Source organism: Takifugu flavidus, chromosome 11 (assembly GCF_003711565.1).
Source record: "Takifugu flavidus isolate HTHZ2018 chromosome 11, ASM371156v2, whole genome shotgun sequence".
NCBI classification, from domain to species: domain Eukaryota; kingdom Metazoa; phylum Chordata; class Actinopteri; order Tetraodontiformes; family Tetraodontidae; genus Takifugu; species Takifugu flavidus.
In genome coordinates this window covers 9,718,725-9,734,632 of record NC_079530.1, presented here as the reverse complement: position 1 = coordinate 9,734,632, position 15,908 = coordinate 9,718,725, and the positions used below count along the sequence as shown (strand labels likewise).

The window sequence follows — 15,908 nt, the reverse complement described above, 5'->3', positions numbered from 1 at the left end:
ATTTGCGTGTGTGCTGTTCTTTTCCTCTTTCTGCCCTCCCCCCGTCCTTTCCTCCCTACTTTATCTCGTTTACCCAGCGGCAGCAGGGTCCTGCTCACAGTTTCTCCCTAGTAAATGGGAGATTTTTTCTGCCACTGTTGCTTGTTTTGGACTGGGATTAAATTGCCAGCGTTCTTCAGATTACACTAGAAAGCAATACTCTTTGAATTACTTTCCCCCCTGCTGCGTATCAGCTGATTATTATTATTCTGGGAAGAGGAAACTCAATAACTAATTAGAGACAGAACTAAATGACCCGTATCAGACTTGAGGATATCTGGTCAAAGCAGCAAATCAGACCAGATTAATTAGAAAGGTTAGAATGTCTGTAATTGAAACAAATGGGCAGAAAGGAAGCCCGAACCACCCTGAAGCAACGTCTTCACGTTTAGCTCCAGTTTGCTGCGGCGTAACGTCCGTCCGTCATCTGATCTGATGGATGGCTGCCGTCTAGTGCTTACAAGTGCTTTCTGATGGAGACAGAAAGAAAATGACCTCACCCAGCTCTGCTCCCCCCACATGACATTTCCAGGGCAGCTTGGCATTGATTGGGCGGCACATGGGAACAGCAGATATAGTTACAAACGTCCCTCCCTGTTAAGCGCCATCGGTCATTATAGCCGTCAGTGTGACTACTCCTCTTCCTGCTCGGTCCGAGGATGATGGGATCACAGATAAAATAGATAAGCCGCTTATGAGGCAGCAGTGCGGCGCACAAACCGGCGCCTTGCACAGAACAGGGGTGCTAACTGGGGTGTGATGACCAGGGAAGGTAATAGAAACACACAAAATAACTCAAAGTCCAGATCCGAGCAGCCAATCGGGGCCATGATAAGTTAAGGTGGGTGCGAGGTCCCTCCCACTTGGGTACATTAGTCGACTCCGTCATCCGTTTACTGCGGTGACTGAATGCGTCAGACTTCCTGTCAAGCTCAGATTTATTTGGACTTTTTGAAGGGGAAATTTATGAAGCAGAGCAAGAACTAAAGTGTCAGAGCCAGGGTCCGTGTTCCTGACATTCGAGAGGAATGACAGGGAGGCGAAAACGAGGTCTGACCTCCCCGGTGACACGGACAGAGCGGGGCAACGGTCTGATGCAGCTGTATAATTTGCCATGGCATCAAGAATAAAGTCTGTTTTCATCTTCTGAAGGATTAAATCAAAAAGGTCTGGTGCTGGGGGGTGAGGACCCTGGTTCGGGAGAAAAACTGTAATAATGGCGCTCAGCAAAAATCCACCAAAGTCCTGAGGCCGTTATGACCAGTAGATTTGTATCTATCAGTAGATCCAGTCTGACTCCAGGAGTCAGATGGGTAACTGACCGACTGGCCAATTAGAGCATCTTCGCCCTCCATTAAACACAAAGCAGCTGAATCCACACCCGCCGAGACCCCCATCTCTCTCACATGTGGCTGCTGTGTGACCCATCATGTGCGATAAGTTTCTGTAAATCCCTACAGCAAATCCTCCGAGCAGAAATCTCCCCGGCTCGGAGACGGAACGCCTAAATCTCTGCGAGCGGAGATGGGAAAAGGCTTTTCCGGCATCTCTCAAACAGGACGGGAGGGGGACACTTGGACAAATCTCAGTAACCCGGCCTGAGAGGGCTCCTCTTATTGGCATTTCACCGAGAGCTGCTGACCTTTCATCTTACCCCGGCAGGGCGGTGATTGGTTATTATGTTATGTTAAAGAGGTTCGCTGGCACGTGGAAATACTCCTCTTTCCCAGCACTGACGGATCAGTTCCCACTGTCACATTGGTGAGTGTTTCTCTGCCTTTGGTTCACAACGACACTGTTGCTGGGGCATTTATAGGGGCCCAAATGGCACCTGTAGATGATGGTCACTGCCGTCAGCCAGCATGTGTAAATATTGAAGCACAGTGTTGTATGTTTGTCCTTTGACAGTCAAACTGTGCCGCGCTGAAGTCCTTCGTCTTCCTCTCTGTCCGGCAGTATTGTACAACACTGCTTTCCCTCTCTGGTGCTTTTCCAGGTACTGGATTGATTCAACATTAATTGGTCCTCGGTAGTACAAATGTAATTTGATCAGGAGCCTCAGAATTGCTGAGTCGGCTGTTTGAACCCCGCAGCACGCACACGGACTCTTCCTGATTTGATTCTCTCACAATTTTATGCATAAAGGAAATGAATTACAGATTGTGATGTGAAAATGAAAAGCCATACGACTGTTGCCGTTCATGTCGAAGATTCCCTGGCGGATCTTTTTCCCACCAGACCACATTTGTGTCAAAAACTGTTGCCGAGTCCTCAGAAACCATTAGCCGAGCCATCATTTTCCGAAATGTTCCATCCTTCTTTCATCTTATACGTCTTAAAATAGTTTGTTTTTGAACATTGTAATTACTTGGAGAGCAGGGCCGAGGTCATGTTGACCACATGTAATTTCCATCCTCTTGTTGCTGAAAAATGGTATTGTGAACGCTGCCCAGTTCATTAAACTAGATTGAGCACAGAGAGGAAAAAAGCATTTGCGCGCACATAAAAGGGGAGCTTCAAAATGGATGACTTGTTTTCATCAGCGGGAAGCGCCTTTTCCTTTCAGCTTGCTCCTAGCGTCAGTCGTAAATTTGTATGCAACAAAGTAGCGCGTGAGCGTTCCCATTCGTTAAATAATGATGTCCGACTTTGCGTGCCTCGTGGCGCAGTCGGAGCGCCGTGCCGGAAATGTGCTGTTTAAGCAGCAGGTTTTATTTTTCTGTACATTAAAAAAAAAGGACTCATAGGAGGGGCGGCTTTTAAAAGAAGAAGTGTAAAATGCACTTTTCCCAACTGCTGCGAGGAAGGCTGTTGATGATAAAGGACCTGCGGGTATTTTTTTATTTTGCTTTAATTCTGTTCTTTATGCTGACAAGACTCTACTGAAGCAAGATGGCAGACAGCCTTGACAGCTGAGACGGCCTCGCTGGTCCACTTGTGGGATGGAACAGCGGGAAATGTAATTTATATTCCTGATTGTCAGCAGATAATGAAGTTAACATTTAAGAATAAAGCTGGTAATAGCAAGTCAAAGCCTCCATCTGTTTCCCTTCTGATGAATCTGATCTCGTTAACCTCGAACTAACCTTGTCCGTGTTTCGTTTGTCGTGTACGGTGACGTGCGTCACGGCCAGTCAGGGTGACGCTGCTGGGCTGCTAATGACAGTCCTTCAGTTTTTCTAAATATTAATATATTATCTATATGTCAAACACAAGTGCCTCTTTCTATGACATCATGATCCCAGAATCTGGTTCTCTAACGTGATTAGAAATTATCTAAGCCTGAGCTCTTCCTCAACCTTGCCTGAACATTCCGATTCTTCAACACCGACGTCACATCGGAGCACGTTAGCCCGCAGACTGGGCCAGCCTCGGTATCTTCTACTGACAGAAGGTTGGTTCGGAGATGGAGAAGGATCCGTCCTGGAGACGGCGTGTCCTTTCTGTCGCTTCCAAGACAAACTAGTTAAATAAAGCCAAATGTCACCGTTGAAGAGACCAGCTTGAGGCACATCCGGTGCTAACTTTGCCTCCGCAGTGTGAGCGATGCCTTCAAACAACCCAGACAGACAACTTAAGATGCTTTTTTATCACTTAATGCCAGTATTTCATCTTGTATGCGTGTATATATCCCCAGTTAGAAGTCATGTTTACTTTCCCGAATGACACTGTTGGAGAGATGAGTTGCATTGGGCTCAGATCAGCCTCATTCCTCATTCTCTTTGATAAGAGCTCTTTACTTCTGAAAGCTCATTGTTGATACGGCATCATCGTCTTTATATAGGTCAGCGGTGTTTTCATGTGGTATCAGAAATTATGCGCATGTACGCGGATGACTTCCTAATATATTCAGTGATCTCTGCTCCAGGTTAACCTATAAGATACAGCGTTTCAGGGTCTTTAATCCTCAGATCTATTGTGTCAGATCATCAGATGGAATCATCAAAGGGAGAAGCAAAAACAAGGGATCAGACTTTTATCCCATTTAGCGTAAAACTGGCTACAATAGTCAACTTGGAGTTTGACATGGGAATGTTTTATTGGAGTTATAACGTGCCAACGTACGAACAGATCTGTTCCTAGCATCCATGACATTGCACAGATTTGACAATTATTAAGGGTGATCAATCTGCTCAGCACCCTTGGGTGATTTTAGAGTCAGAACTGGTTTCCATCACACCCAGTAGCGACAGTTCAATGACTCCCACCATTTTTATGTTTCATTCGAAAAGTTTCTGTTTTTAAAAGCGAAGAAGCTCCACTGAGGAAATAATGGTAGCCATGAACCTTTTATGGGGCCTTTAAAAAAAAAAAGATGTTGAACATTAAATATTCATCCTGCATCAGCACAACCTTTATCAGCAGCTCACAAACTTTTTCTATCTTTATCCCAGAAAGAACAGAGCAAACTCAAACGTGGCTAAATGTGGTAAAATTTCCAAATAAAGCACCTGTGTGGTTGAGAAGGATGTGATTTGAATGCTGAGCAGTGGAAAGCCACCTTGTTATTGAAAGGCCAAATCATGAAAATCTTAATTGGATGAATAAAATAACCCAAGCATGTAATGACTGATAAAGTTAGCATTAATCCCTGTTAGCGTCCACTGATGATGCAATGGATTTCAAACTTCCTTCAGCAGTGGTTTTTTTTTTCAATCTCAAAAACTCAGACGTTATTATTCTCTTTTCTGTGCACTAACTGCTGCAATATGTGGCTTATTTCCCTCACTTTTGGCATCTTTCTGTGCATGAAAAAGACTTTATCCTTGTTTTTGACCTTCTCCTCCTGGCAGAGGGCTTTCGTACATGAGCAGTGCTGATTGAGCAGACGGCATATTAGCTGTAAATGAAAAACAGCGTGGGCACCCCCCGACTTTAAAGTTTGGGAAAATCGGATAAATCTGCCTGCACTCTCACTGTTCTATGCATTATTAATGCCCGTGTGGCTGCTTTGCTTTAATCATCCCTGCAACATACGCACCATAATCTTGGACATCGGTCCCGGCTCAGATGAATGTCACCCGCTCAAATAACAAAAACCCTTGAGAGATTTCTTCTTTTTTTTAATTTACAGAAATGGTGGGTGGGGAAAAAACCAAATTGTTTGGCTCACAAAAAGACTCATTCTGACCCGTAGCAGATGTCCACTTGTGTCCAACATTGGGACACAAGTGTTGTTGGCTCAGCAGCGAAGACGCTCCCGAAAAACATGTGGGATTAACCCAGTTTTAGTTGGAATTTATAATTTTCCCAAAGAGGATAAAGCTGATGAGCGATCACGACCGCCACGTTTCTTTGTGGTTTGAAGGAAACGCCTCTTCCAGCGAGCAGCATTGGCATAGAAGCTTTAATCTCCATCCATCTTACACAAATGCCTTGAGAAAGCCACATGCTGTTTACACAAATTGGTCACTGTGCTTCAAAAGAGAGCGCTTGTCAGGAAGTGCTGTGCAGCGCGCAGAGGCCCGCCGACCCTCGCTCCTCAGGCTTTGCGATTTATTACCTACTGTGGTGTGTTAAATATTTAATATGTTTCCATCAGCATCTGTTTAAATGAACCCTGCCTTTTAGGAAGTTCGTCCATCTGCGCAGTTTATAGTGTTGCCTCTGAATTAACGTTTCATTTCCACACCAATTGAGGTGTTGAGGTCTTTTATTAACAAGACTTGCGCTCGACTTTCCCTTTTTAACTCCTTTTTAATGGCGCTCGAGCCACAGCCTGTGGTCTCGGTCACGCTGCTCCATCTGCCTCACTTTGCTTTCATGCACCCCTAAAACCAACAACCCACCATTGGCACTCGTTCAAATGCCCCATTACATACAAGAGAGCCCTTTAATGCTTTTGTTGGCTTATTATGCATTGTGGGTAAATGGAGGGTGAGGGCCGGGGTGAGGGCGCGATGGAGCTGCCTGTTTGAACTGGTAAGAGAAGGCAGGCGCGGTGCCTGAATATTGTCTTTTAAGGAAAACCCCACAGACTTAAAAGAGGATCAGCACTTGAAAAGGAGGCATCTCCTGCTGGGAGAAGTACACAAAGTGTGTCAGACTGCAGCGTCGCTCCCTCTGTGTTCTACTGAACTCTTTCTGTACCCTGCGTGAGGCTACACATGCACGCCGCAGACAAGCAGATGCTAAGGTGCACGTCACGAGGGAGGGGGTTACAAACACAGATCTTAGACTTACAGTAAATATAGGAGCAGGCAGGACTCTCAGAGTGTCACAGCAGGCCTCTGCTCGCTGACGCTGGGGGACAGGCTCAATTATCTGTGGGAGGAATGGGAGGAGAGGGAGCCGAGGGAATTCAGACTGTGATTCCCACATTCCGCTCACAGCCACTGATCCGCTTTAGTGGATTTCATCCTAAATATGATGCATATGCCCGGCACTATATGTGGTTTGAGTGCACTTCTTGGGTGTCGCTTTTGCTCATTTCAATCCATTAAGAGTTCAAAAAAGAGGAAAAGTCAGCTGGTTTCACCATTTTCTGATGTGTTGTATCAAGTGAAAAGGGAAGATATAAAGCAGAAGGTCATTTTGATCCAGGAAGCTATTTTTCTTCCTTTGCTCCCATCTGGAGATATGGTAAAGGCTGCTCATAAACAGAGTGGAAGGATATACTGTATTATTGATGCTCTGTTGTGGCTGTGGCTCGATTGCAAAAGCTCTTTGGGAGGCAGAGGCACAGTCTTTGTCTGGCTGCCTCGAATCCAGGTTTTCTTTTTACTGGAACGTCACCTTGAATTATTAAAGGTATTTCAGAGATTTGACCCTTTTTGTCTGCTTCCCTGTTTAACAAATTCCTCCCACAGAACTGTAAGGTTTGTGACACAGAAGTTAAAGTTTAATTCAGTCCGTCCTCACACGTCTGCGTTTCCCTCTCTGCCTCTTTAACAGGAAGTCATCCCGATGGGAACAAACCTCGAGGCGAGGCAGCCCCAACAGAAAACTATGAATCAACCATCCCGCTGCTTCTAAAGGGCAAGGACCCCAGACCTCTGAGCCAGCTCAGGACAAGGGTAGGTGCACTTATCACCAGCTCATTGACCTTTCACCTCTGCTTCCCACTGACTGTAAAACAAGATGGACGACAGAAACGAAATTGTTTCGATTACAGATGGCAGTGAAGGAATCATCCCCCCCCACCCCCAGTCTTAGCAGTGGACTTGACTGATTTGTAAAAGCGTTTTTTATATTATTATTTTTATGTTTCTGAAGTTAAATGTAAGATATTTTCCTTTTTAGTTATATTTCATGCCCAGACAATTGGGCTGAAAGGGCATGTTTGCCACAGCTCTGGTCACAGTTTTCGTCACTCCTTAATGCAGAAATACGTGCTTCATTCTTGCAAAACCGTGTGTGTTTTATTCTTTTAAGCACCATTTGTTACATATTAAATTAAAAGATGCCGAACTACTCATGGTGAACTGCATTATGTAGTCTAATCAGCCTCCTCTGGTTTGTCTAGACTTGTGATCTAGGACAGTCAGGAAGAGAGTTTAAAAAAGAAAGTGTATGAATATTTATGATGGATTCCTCATCAGAACTTATGGAAAGTTTTCCAGGAGGCGTGCGCACGATATCAAATATTTATGAGCGTCACGCTATTAACATGTGCAAAATACATATCACAAACGGGGTCTCAAGCTGTGTTGAGTGAAATAAAAAGAAATAGTTGAGTTTAATATTCTATAGATCCAGTGGTCCGTCATTAATGTAGAACAACGGCACGTTGTCATTTAGCTACGAGAGTAAAGACTAAGGTAGGTCTTCTTCATTGCAAAACAAATTAAGAAATCCGATTAAGAAAACTAGCATTAGCCAAAAATGAGCATTAGCCAAAGATAATATGCAAATATATTGTGTTGAATTAACAATTAGCAGCTACAATAAGGTCCTTGATTGTGGAATGTTTCTGCAAGTGAACCCCAGCAAAATGAAAAGTACATTTATTTCCAGTAAAAAAGCAGGGAAGCAGATTGCTTAAAGTCACAGAGACGAGTTGACTGAATGTTAAACAGACCTGCAGGCAACAATAAGCAGACATATAAATGTCACAATACCAATCCTCGGTCTTGAGCTATCAGCCGGTCATTTTCCCATCTTTGTTCCCCAATCATGGAAATATCTGTCTGTTTTAATGTTCTTGTTGTAAGAAGTGGTGACATCTTAAGGCTTGAATGCAAAATGCTTTATTTTCCTGCCACAGGGCCACTTCTTCACCCCGGTAATGATTTTCTGAAAGGCTTCATGTCATTTTAAAGCAGTTTCTCACTAAAATTGCCATTTTGAGATTTAATTAAGGATTAAATCTCAAAATGACATTTGCCATTTCTCATGAGTGCAATTTCTTGGATCATGGGCATTTCCATGAATATTTGCTGGCATTAATTGCAACGCGCAACAGAACATTCATAATTTATTATTGTCACGGTTGCCTCTATAATTAAACGCAGTTTTTGCCGCTAAAGGCACGATAGCTTTCAATAAGAATAGAAAGAGGCTATTATCTGTTTGTGGGTTGGAACCGTTTTCAGGGGCGTATGGCTCCTGCAAAGAAAGGTGCAACATTATAACGCTAAACAATTGCTGTGTCAGCAGTTTTACGTTGGGAAATTTTAAAAACCAGCACCAAATTTTCACACACATGCCTGTGGAAGCGGAGGATGTGCACTTCCTGTTTCTCACCCTCTCGTGTCCCGCCTTTCACCCAAGCTGTATAAAGGCGGTTCACACTTTTTTATTACAGGTTACAGGCGAATAAAAGGTAAATAAAATGCGCCGGAGCACAAAAACGGTCGTTCCGATCCGCCTCAATGTCAGCATACATTAGCTAATTTAATGATTTTGATCTTTTTTTTTGTATTTCAGGGCTATCCCGCATCGCTCCGGCTACTGGTACAAGCAGAAGGTGAAAAGTTGATCCTGTTGCTGGAAAAAAATGAGTGAGTGTTTGCCTGATTCATTTATCCATCTCCACTGACTCACTGAATGTTTATGCAAATCAGGGCCCGCAGATAAATGGCCCCGGCTACGGCTGGATGGAGTAATAAATGCAAGAGGCTGTGAAGTTGTGTGGGTCTGGGGTTATGATATAGTGTATTCAAGGAGGGAGAAAATAATATGTCCCCCAGTGATTGGACTCTTTTATGGTTCACACTCTCCGAAGGCTTGAGAGATGAAAGCTGATAAAGACTAAGGGAGAAGAGAGCTCTGAGGACGCGCTCGTCCTCCCTCCTCTCCTCTCATCCCTCCCGTCTGTGCTGAGGAAAATAATATTGAATTGTGCGGCGCGAGGTGGGGATCACTTCGTGTTGATAAATATGTATGTACACTCTGTGCAGATGATTTGGGTGGAGATAGCAAGTCTTCGTAGAGGTCAAAAGGATGGCGCTTTTGCCTCCGTGGGTATTGTTTTTGCTGTTATTGTTCGCAGATATTCGTCTCCTCTCTTTTTGACGCCGATCGATGGAGCGCGTCGGCCATTTCTCCTGATCGAGCTTTTCAGTGGAACCTCAGTGTGAATCAGAATCCTACAGTAGAACAGCCGCCAATAAAACCAGTCTGGGCACTGTTGGGAGCGCGGTCGGTAAATGCTGCCGAGGAAGCCGGCATCCTGACTGACCCCGCCACTTCCCTTCCTTCCCATGACCTCTCACAACGTCAGCATCAGCTGTGAGTCATCCGTCATCACACGCCAGCGTGCTGCGCTTCCCGTCCAGCCACTTTTCTGTGGGACCAGATGTGTCCTGTCAGCCAATCACAGGCGGTCCCTGACCTCTGTCCGAGGCTGTTTTGTCAAAGCCGTAATTGTCCAGGGGCAGAAGGACGGTGGGGAACATGCTAATGCTAAGGAGGCTTCTACTGGACAATTTTAGCCCCATTAAAATGGTGAAACTGTATAAATCTGAGTGAAAGAATGTGTGTGAGAGTGTGTGAGGGAAGTGGCTATCTGGAATGCAGTGAGCTTGAATAATTCTTGCCGCGTTGCGTTTCACAGGGCCTCGGTTTTTAATACCGTTGTAAATTTACTGTTTCACTTCTAAAATGTGCTCCAGCCGGGGCTGTATTTCAGCTCCAGGGGCGAGGGAGTTGCCTGTTGTTTGTATCTTGGACGGCCCTGTGGATTAGGCTACGGTAATAGTAATAAAATGCGGTTCCGTGTGGGTGACGAGAGTAACCGATACGAACAGAATAACGACATATTTGAATAAAGCATTCCTTCGCGCACGTTGCTAATTTTGATCTTGATCTTGGCAGCAGGTCTCCGGGGACTGCTGTAGCCTGCTTACCTTTAAATATAACGGCATTCAATGCTTCTCCGTCCCTTAATATATGATTCAAATGACATCACTGAACACTATTGAAGAAAGAGCTTCCAGATCTGCCACATCCATCTTTACTCGAGCAGGAATGGAAATGGCCAAGTCTTATAAAATATTTACAGCGGTAGAATTAGGTAGTAGGCAAACAGTGTTTTCTGTGACATTCTAACATTGATCAATGGCACTCTTAGTCGGTGTCACATGATTAATGATGGGCGTATCCAGCATTACACATTAGTCTGGATTAGAGACTGGCACTATCTGCTATTTCACCCCTGAGAAAGCTTTAATCACGAAATCGTCTGAAGCCTCTTTTGACCCACGTACATCTGAGTGTGAACTGAGAGGAACAGATCTGGGTTCTTGTAACAAGTTTCCACTTTTTCGTTAAGTGGGTTGCTAGGTTACAGGTAATTATATGTGGACTTGGTAGCTTATTTTACCAGACGAAGGCCAGGAACATGTCTCCTTTGCATATTTGATTCCATAAAGAATGAACTGTAAATTCAAGTCATTGCCATTCATGTTCTCCTTGAAAAACAATGAGCGGGTACAGGATTGTCCGACTTTTCCCGTGTGTTTCCCAATGACAACATTTCCTTTCATTCTTCTGTGGCAGGAAAAGAAAAGAGGCCCTTACAACCCACGGGCACATCTGACTGACATATATTTTTGACCAAAAATTTGCTCACAGTCACATCCTCTGTGTGCTTCTTTTGGAAGGTGGATCTGCACCGTTCCAATGACAAAGCTGGCATTTAAATGGTGAGGTGTTTTAAATGAGTTGAAGGACAAAAACACGATGTCCTGCAGGTTAGTAGAGATTAGGACTGTCCTGGATTTGGACATTGAGCAGCTGAGAGAAGAACTATAATAGCCAGGTCAGAAGGAGATCTGAAGTCGGACTCATTTTCTCTGATTCGTTCTTCATGTGGAAAAGACTTTTGGTGCTTTTTATGCTGTTGGCTCCGATGTGTGGAGTCGGAAAAGTGGTTATTGCTGTATTTATGTGCCTTCCCACTATGTTTATGCTGAGCAGCGTGAGGTCAGGACTTGGATTCTGGATGTTAAACAGCCACCACGCTCTTTTCCATAGACCTCTTTCTCCAACCCTGACTTCCTTTATTCCATATGCATTTAATCAGTGTTCCATTTCCTGTCATGTCTTGCAGTTTTTGTGTTTTTGTGTCCACATTTCACCACCGCCCCTCCCCCATCTCTTGGGAGGATGGTTGAACAGCCACCAGTCCAGTCCAGTCCAGTTCACATCAGTCTAGTATTTTTGGTTTTTTATTTTTATTGTTTTTTACTCTCGGGATTCGTCTCCTCTGCAGGTTTTCATGCACTTCCTTTCTGGGAAACAGTGACATTTACTTTTTGTCAAGGTTTGAACATGCCGTAATCACAGTTTCCCTCCTGCTGACATTAATTAGTTGGCTAAAGAGGTTGTGTGTGATGAGCAATGCCTGCGGTGAGAGTTGGTCCTGCAAGATAACACGTGCGAGACCAAGGTGGCAAGAAAAAAGGCCCACAGTGAAAGGCTGAAGGAGAGAGCACAAGGTGCTGCCTGGAGAAAAGATAAGAGGGCTTTGTTTGTTTTTTACTTTTGGAACCTGATCAAAAGGATAAAAGGCAGCTTTAAGATTGAGTAGATTCACATCACAAAGAATGTGCACAATCCAGAGGTTACGCAACACTGTCCACCGTTGCCTTTATGATGCTGAGGACTTAAACATCCACGTTCCAGAACATCGGCACCTGTCCTTATTTAGCAAGGCAAAGCCCGTTGAATAAACACATCGGCTGAATTCTGTAAATGATCAGATGCAGCGTTTACAGTAGCCAGATAGTTACGCAATGCTGCTGTAAGTATCCAACGCTTTAACATAATCCAAATGAAGATGTTTAAACCTTCCTTCTCCCCTCCTTAAACACAAAACTTAAATTAGAGTATAGACCCAGTAAGCTCAACACACTCAACTGTGTCTGACAGTCCATGCCTGTTTCATTGCAGGGAATATTGATGGAATATTAGGTTAAAAGGTCAGGTGAGCATCACAGTAAGTGGTGCACGTGCTGCTCTCCCCAGTTCAGGTTCATGTGTGTGTGTTTCTCTATTGTCAGCTGACTTTGGTTAAATGGCCAGGCTTCACATCAGAGCAGTGTATTGACGGGCTAACTGATGTTGGCAGCGCCGCTACACAAACCGTTAGCGTGTATCGATACCGAGATGTGTTCAGACGGCCAACCATTGGCTAAGCATCTCACAAGATTTTTTTTCAGCCTTTTAAATCAAATTCTGAATTGAAAAAAAGTCAAAAAGTGCTATCAGTCAAGTGTAGGGCTTTTGGAAATGATTGCTTGATATTGATTTGCAGCAAGATTTTAAATGTTTCTGAAACGCAAGTTGGTTTTTAAAACCAAATCCGATCTCCACTGAGATCGTAATGTGAAGCAGACCAAATGGATAAATGGAGGAGGAGCGGACTGCAACTAGAACAGGACAGATCAAAACGAGAGTTTGCGCCACAATTTTGCATCATGTAAGAAAACCAAACATGTTCCAGCTCATTAATCAGGATGATGTTCTCCTGAGCACATTGCTGCTGAAGTAATCGGCTTTGCGGCACTCGCGCGGTCCGACTGTTACAGTAGCGCTAAGCGTACCTGACAAAATCCAGTTGGTGGGTTCAGGAAAATCCCAGATGCTTCAGTCTTGCACACCTGGCTGGCAAACCTGGGAACCAGTCCAATCTCTTGTTATTTCTGAACCTCCAACAAAGTCTTCACATGCTGTACGTGTGTGATTGTGGAGCTGCAATCAAGTAATTTATTTGGAAATGTTTTGCAGGGTCTCCTGCATTTCTCCCTTTGATGCTTAAATGACATATATAATCCTGGAATAACAGCAGTCTCTCCTGGATTTTACTGAATGCCTTGTTTTAGTTGGCTCTCAATAAACTAACAATTGAATCAGCACACGTCTGCAGCACGGCAGCATATGGCTTCATGTGCTGTTTCGCTGTTCTGGACCCACTTTTAGGGGCCTGATTGTGCATAATAAGCATCTTAATGTCCAATATTAATATGCACCAGCATGAACCACTGCCAAAAAAGTACCAGTGATTCCAGTTTCTTGTTAATCTACATCATAATGCATTCTAGCACATCGTTCTTTGACAAGGTGAAGCCCTGAGTGTTGTTTACAATGGCTAGGGAATCATTTTGTTGTAAGATATACCAGAATTGCATTAAGCACAGTGGCAAAGAAAGCTTGATATAATCCTCATTTAATGAGAAATCCTTTATAGTAGAAATTGCATTAGGTTTGATTCACATTCACTGTGCCTCAGCAGAGAATGGGTCATTTATCACAGACCCATGAGAAATAAGGATGGTTCTACCTGAGACAGCGCAGTTCAGCATCTGTTTCACTCTCCCTGTCATTTATTTGACACTTACATTGCCGGCAAAACAGCCTACCGAGCTGTCGGCGCACCCAGGTGACTTAACAGAATTTTTCTTTGGGTTATGGGATTTTTTTTTTATATACTTTTTATTGGTTTGCAGCGTGCCGGATGTATTACATGTTATATAGTCAGGTACACACTGGCCTTCCCTCCTGAACGCACCCGAGTTCTGTACGTAACGTGTGCCCATGTAGAAATCGATTCACTGCAGTCGTTCAGGAAGTTTCAAGGTCAGCTTTGAGTTTAAAAGGTCACCCTGTGCACATGCGTGAAGACACAAACACACACACGCCAAACATAAACATGTGTTCACAATTATCCAGGTGCCCTACAAACAACAAGGACGGGGGAAGTACATCATCCCTGGTAGAAGGGAAGTTCTCCTCCGGGTCCATGAGCTGACCTGAGCAAAACAATAGCAGCAGCACGTTGAATCAACAGGTTTTCTGTGTAAACAGGGAGGTCAAGGACATTCACCACTGCCTGGTTGCAGAAATAAATCGGCAGGGAAGCAGATGTGGAGGGAAGTGGCTGCTAATATTTTAGGTCTATGGAAAATTTCCAGTCAGCACAGCTGAAACGCGGGCTAAAATATGAGGAGTAGCTCTGAAGTCCAAACTAGGTCAAGTACAGTCCGATCAATCCAAGACGAACTCAGAGGCAGGAAGATTTACGAATGATTGCAGCTACCTCCCGGAATAAGATGAGCCACTTTAAAGCCGCGGGCCGTCGTCGCCTGTGTGGCTCAGAACCGGCTCAGCCCAGACGGCTGCATCAGAGTGGTCTGACCAATCCTGTACAAGGACGATATTCAGCAGTGAATGAGACATCGATCCGCCAACCCGGTTTATCCTGCACCTCTTGAGCAAAGACAGGCAGACACAATTTAGAGTTGATAATTGTGGGTGCAAGAAGGAGAAAATGGTTAGTATTGATGGTGGTGAATGAGGCGGGGTGATTTAAGAGGAGGAGAAGGAATTCGCTGTGATCCGAGACAGCTGATAATCTATCATTTGCCTACCAGAAGCTCCGATATTAGACGTGGAAATGTTAAGCACCGTGATCAAAAACTCGGTAGGAAAAAGCGGAGCGCTTTCAACATATAATCCTTTCAGTCATTAGATACCCAGCTGTGGTTATAAACTGATCATTAAGGAAGATCTGTGCTGCTGAGATTAGGACAATAATGTGAGGACGATTGCAAAGCCTGAAAACAGGGAATTGCGATTTATCCTGTTCAGTGTTTCCCTGTTCTAAGAAGGAATTAAAAGGTATGCAAACGTTGCTGTGAGGTCCGGAGTCCTGATGGGAAACCACGGCAAAGGAGGCTGTGAACAGCTGAGATCTGAGATCTTAAAGGACTTCAGGTGTTCAGACTGACTGAAATTCCGAGTGTGTGTGAGCGGGCCTGACAGAACCAGCAGGAACAGGAATGTTTAAGGCGTAGTTAAAACTAGAAGAGTGGCTCCGATGCTAATGATTTCGACAGGTTAACTTATAGAACCCTTAAGTTTCCCACTGGATATTGGGGCTTAAAAGACACACGCATTTACACATTATTGTTTCTTAGTGCTACAAACTGAACCTCAGGCTGTATTTCATTTTAAAGCTCTTTATAATATTACAACCCTTTGTCAAGTGATTGGCGCTTCCTGCTGAAAATCCATCTTATTTCCCTTTTTTAGCATCACTCCTCATGTTCTTCCAGTCAGAAAGAAGCACCAGGTTCACGAGAACTATGTTTGTTAGCTAATGGGGTGAAGAGTGACAAATTGTAGGTTATTATCTCATTGGAGAATCAGCAGAGCGACTGTGAAAAGTGCAGAAAGACGTAATGATGTGAGGCGTTTTTTAAAAAAGAAATGCTCAGTGGGCTCTGGGAGTGGGGGGTGGTGTCTGAGAAGAGTGCACTCGGGGGAGCGCTGACGTCTTATATTTAATCTGTTCTGTGCAGAACAGCACAAGCGCACTCACGCTATGAAGCTGAAAGGGTTTGTGCTAAATTACAGGTTTTTGGGGGGAAGCACGAGCGACACATGACTCATATTGATGCGTGTTGCTTTGCGTTTCACAGGTT

The 15,908-nt window shown here is 44.2% G+C and overlaps 1 protein-coding gene across 2 annotated transcripts in view; it reads left to right on the top strand.

Moving 5' to 3' along the window:
* The window catches only part of adam12b (ADAM metallopeptidase domain 12b), a 46,697-nt gene that overhangs the window by 2,077 nt on the left and 28,712 nt on the right, over positions 1 to 15,908 (top strand). For both annotated transcript variants that reach the window (XM_057047036.1, XM_057047037.1), the window contains exons 2-3: positions 6,934 to 7,055; positions 8,908 to 8,981. In XM_057047036.1, coding sequence (XP_056903016.1) covers positions 6,934 to 7,055; positions 8,908 to 8,981 — 196 coding nt within the window. The remainder of the gene's footprint in view (positions 1 to 6,933; positions 7,056 to 8,907; positions 8,982 to 15,908) is intronic.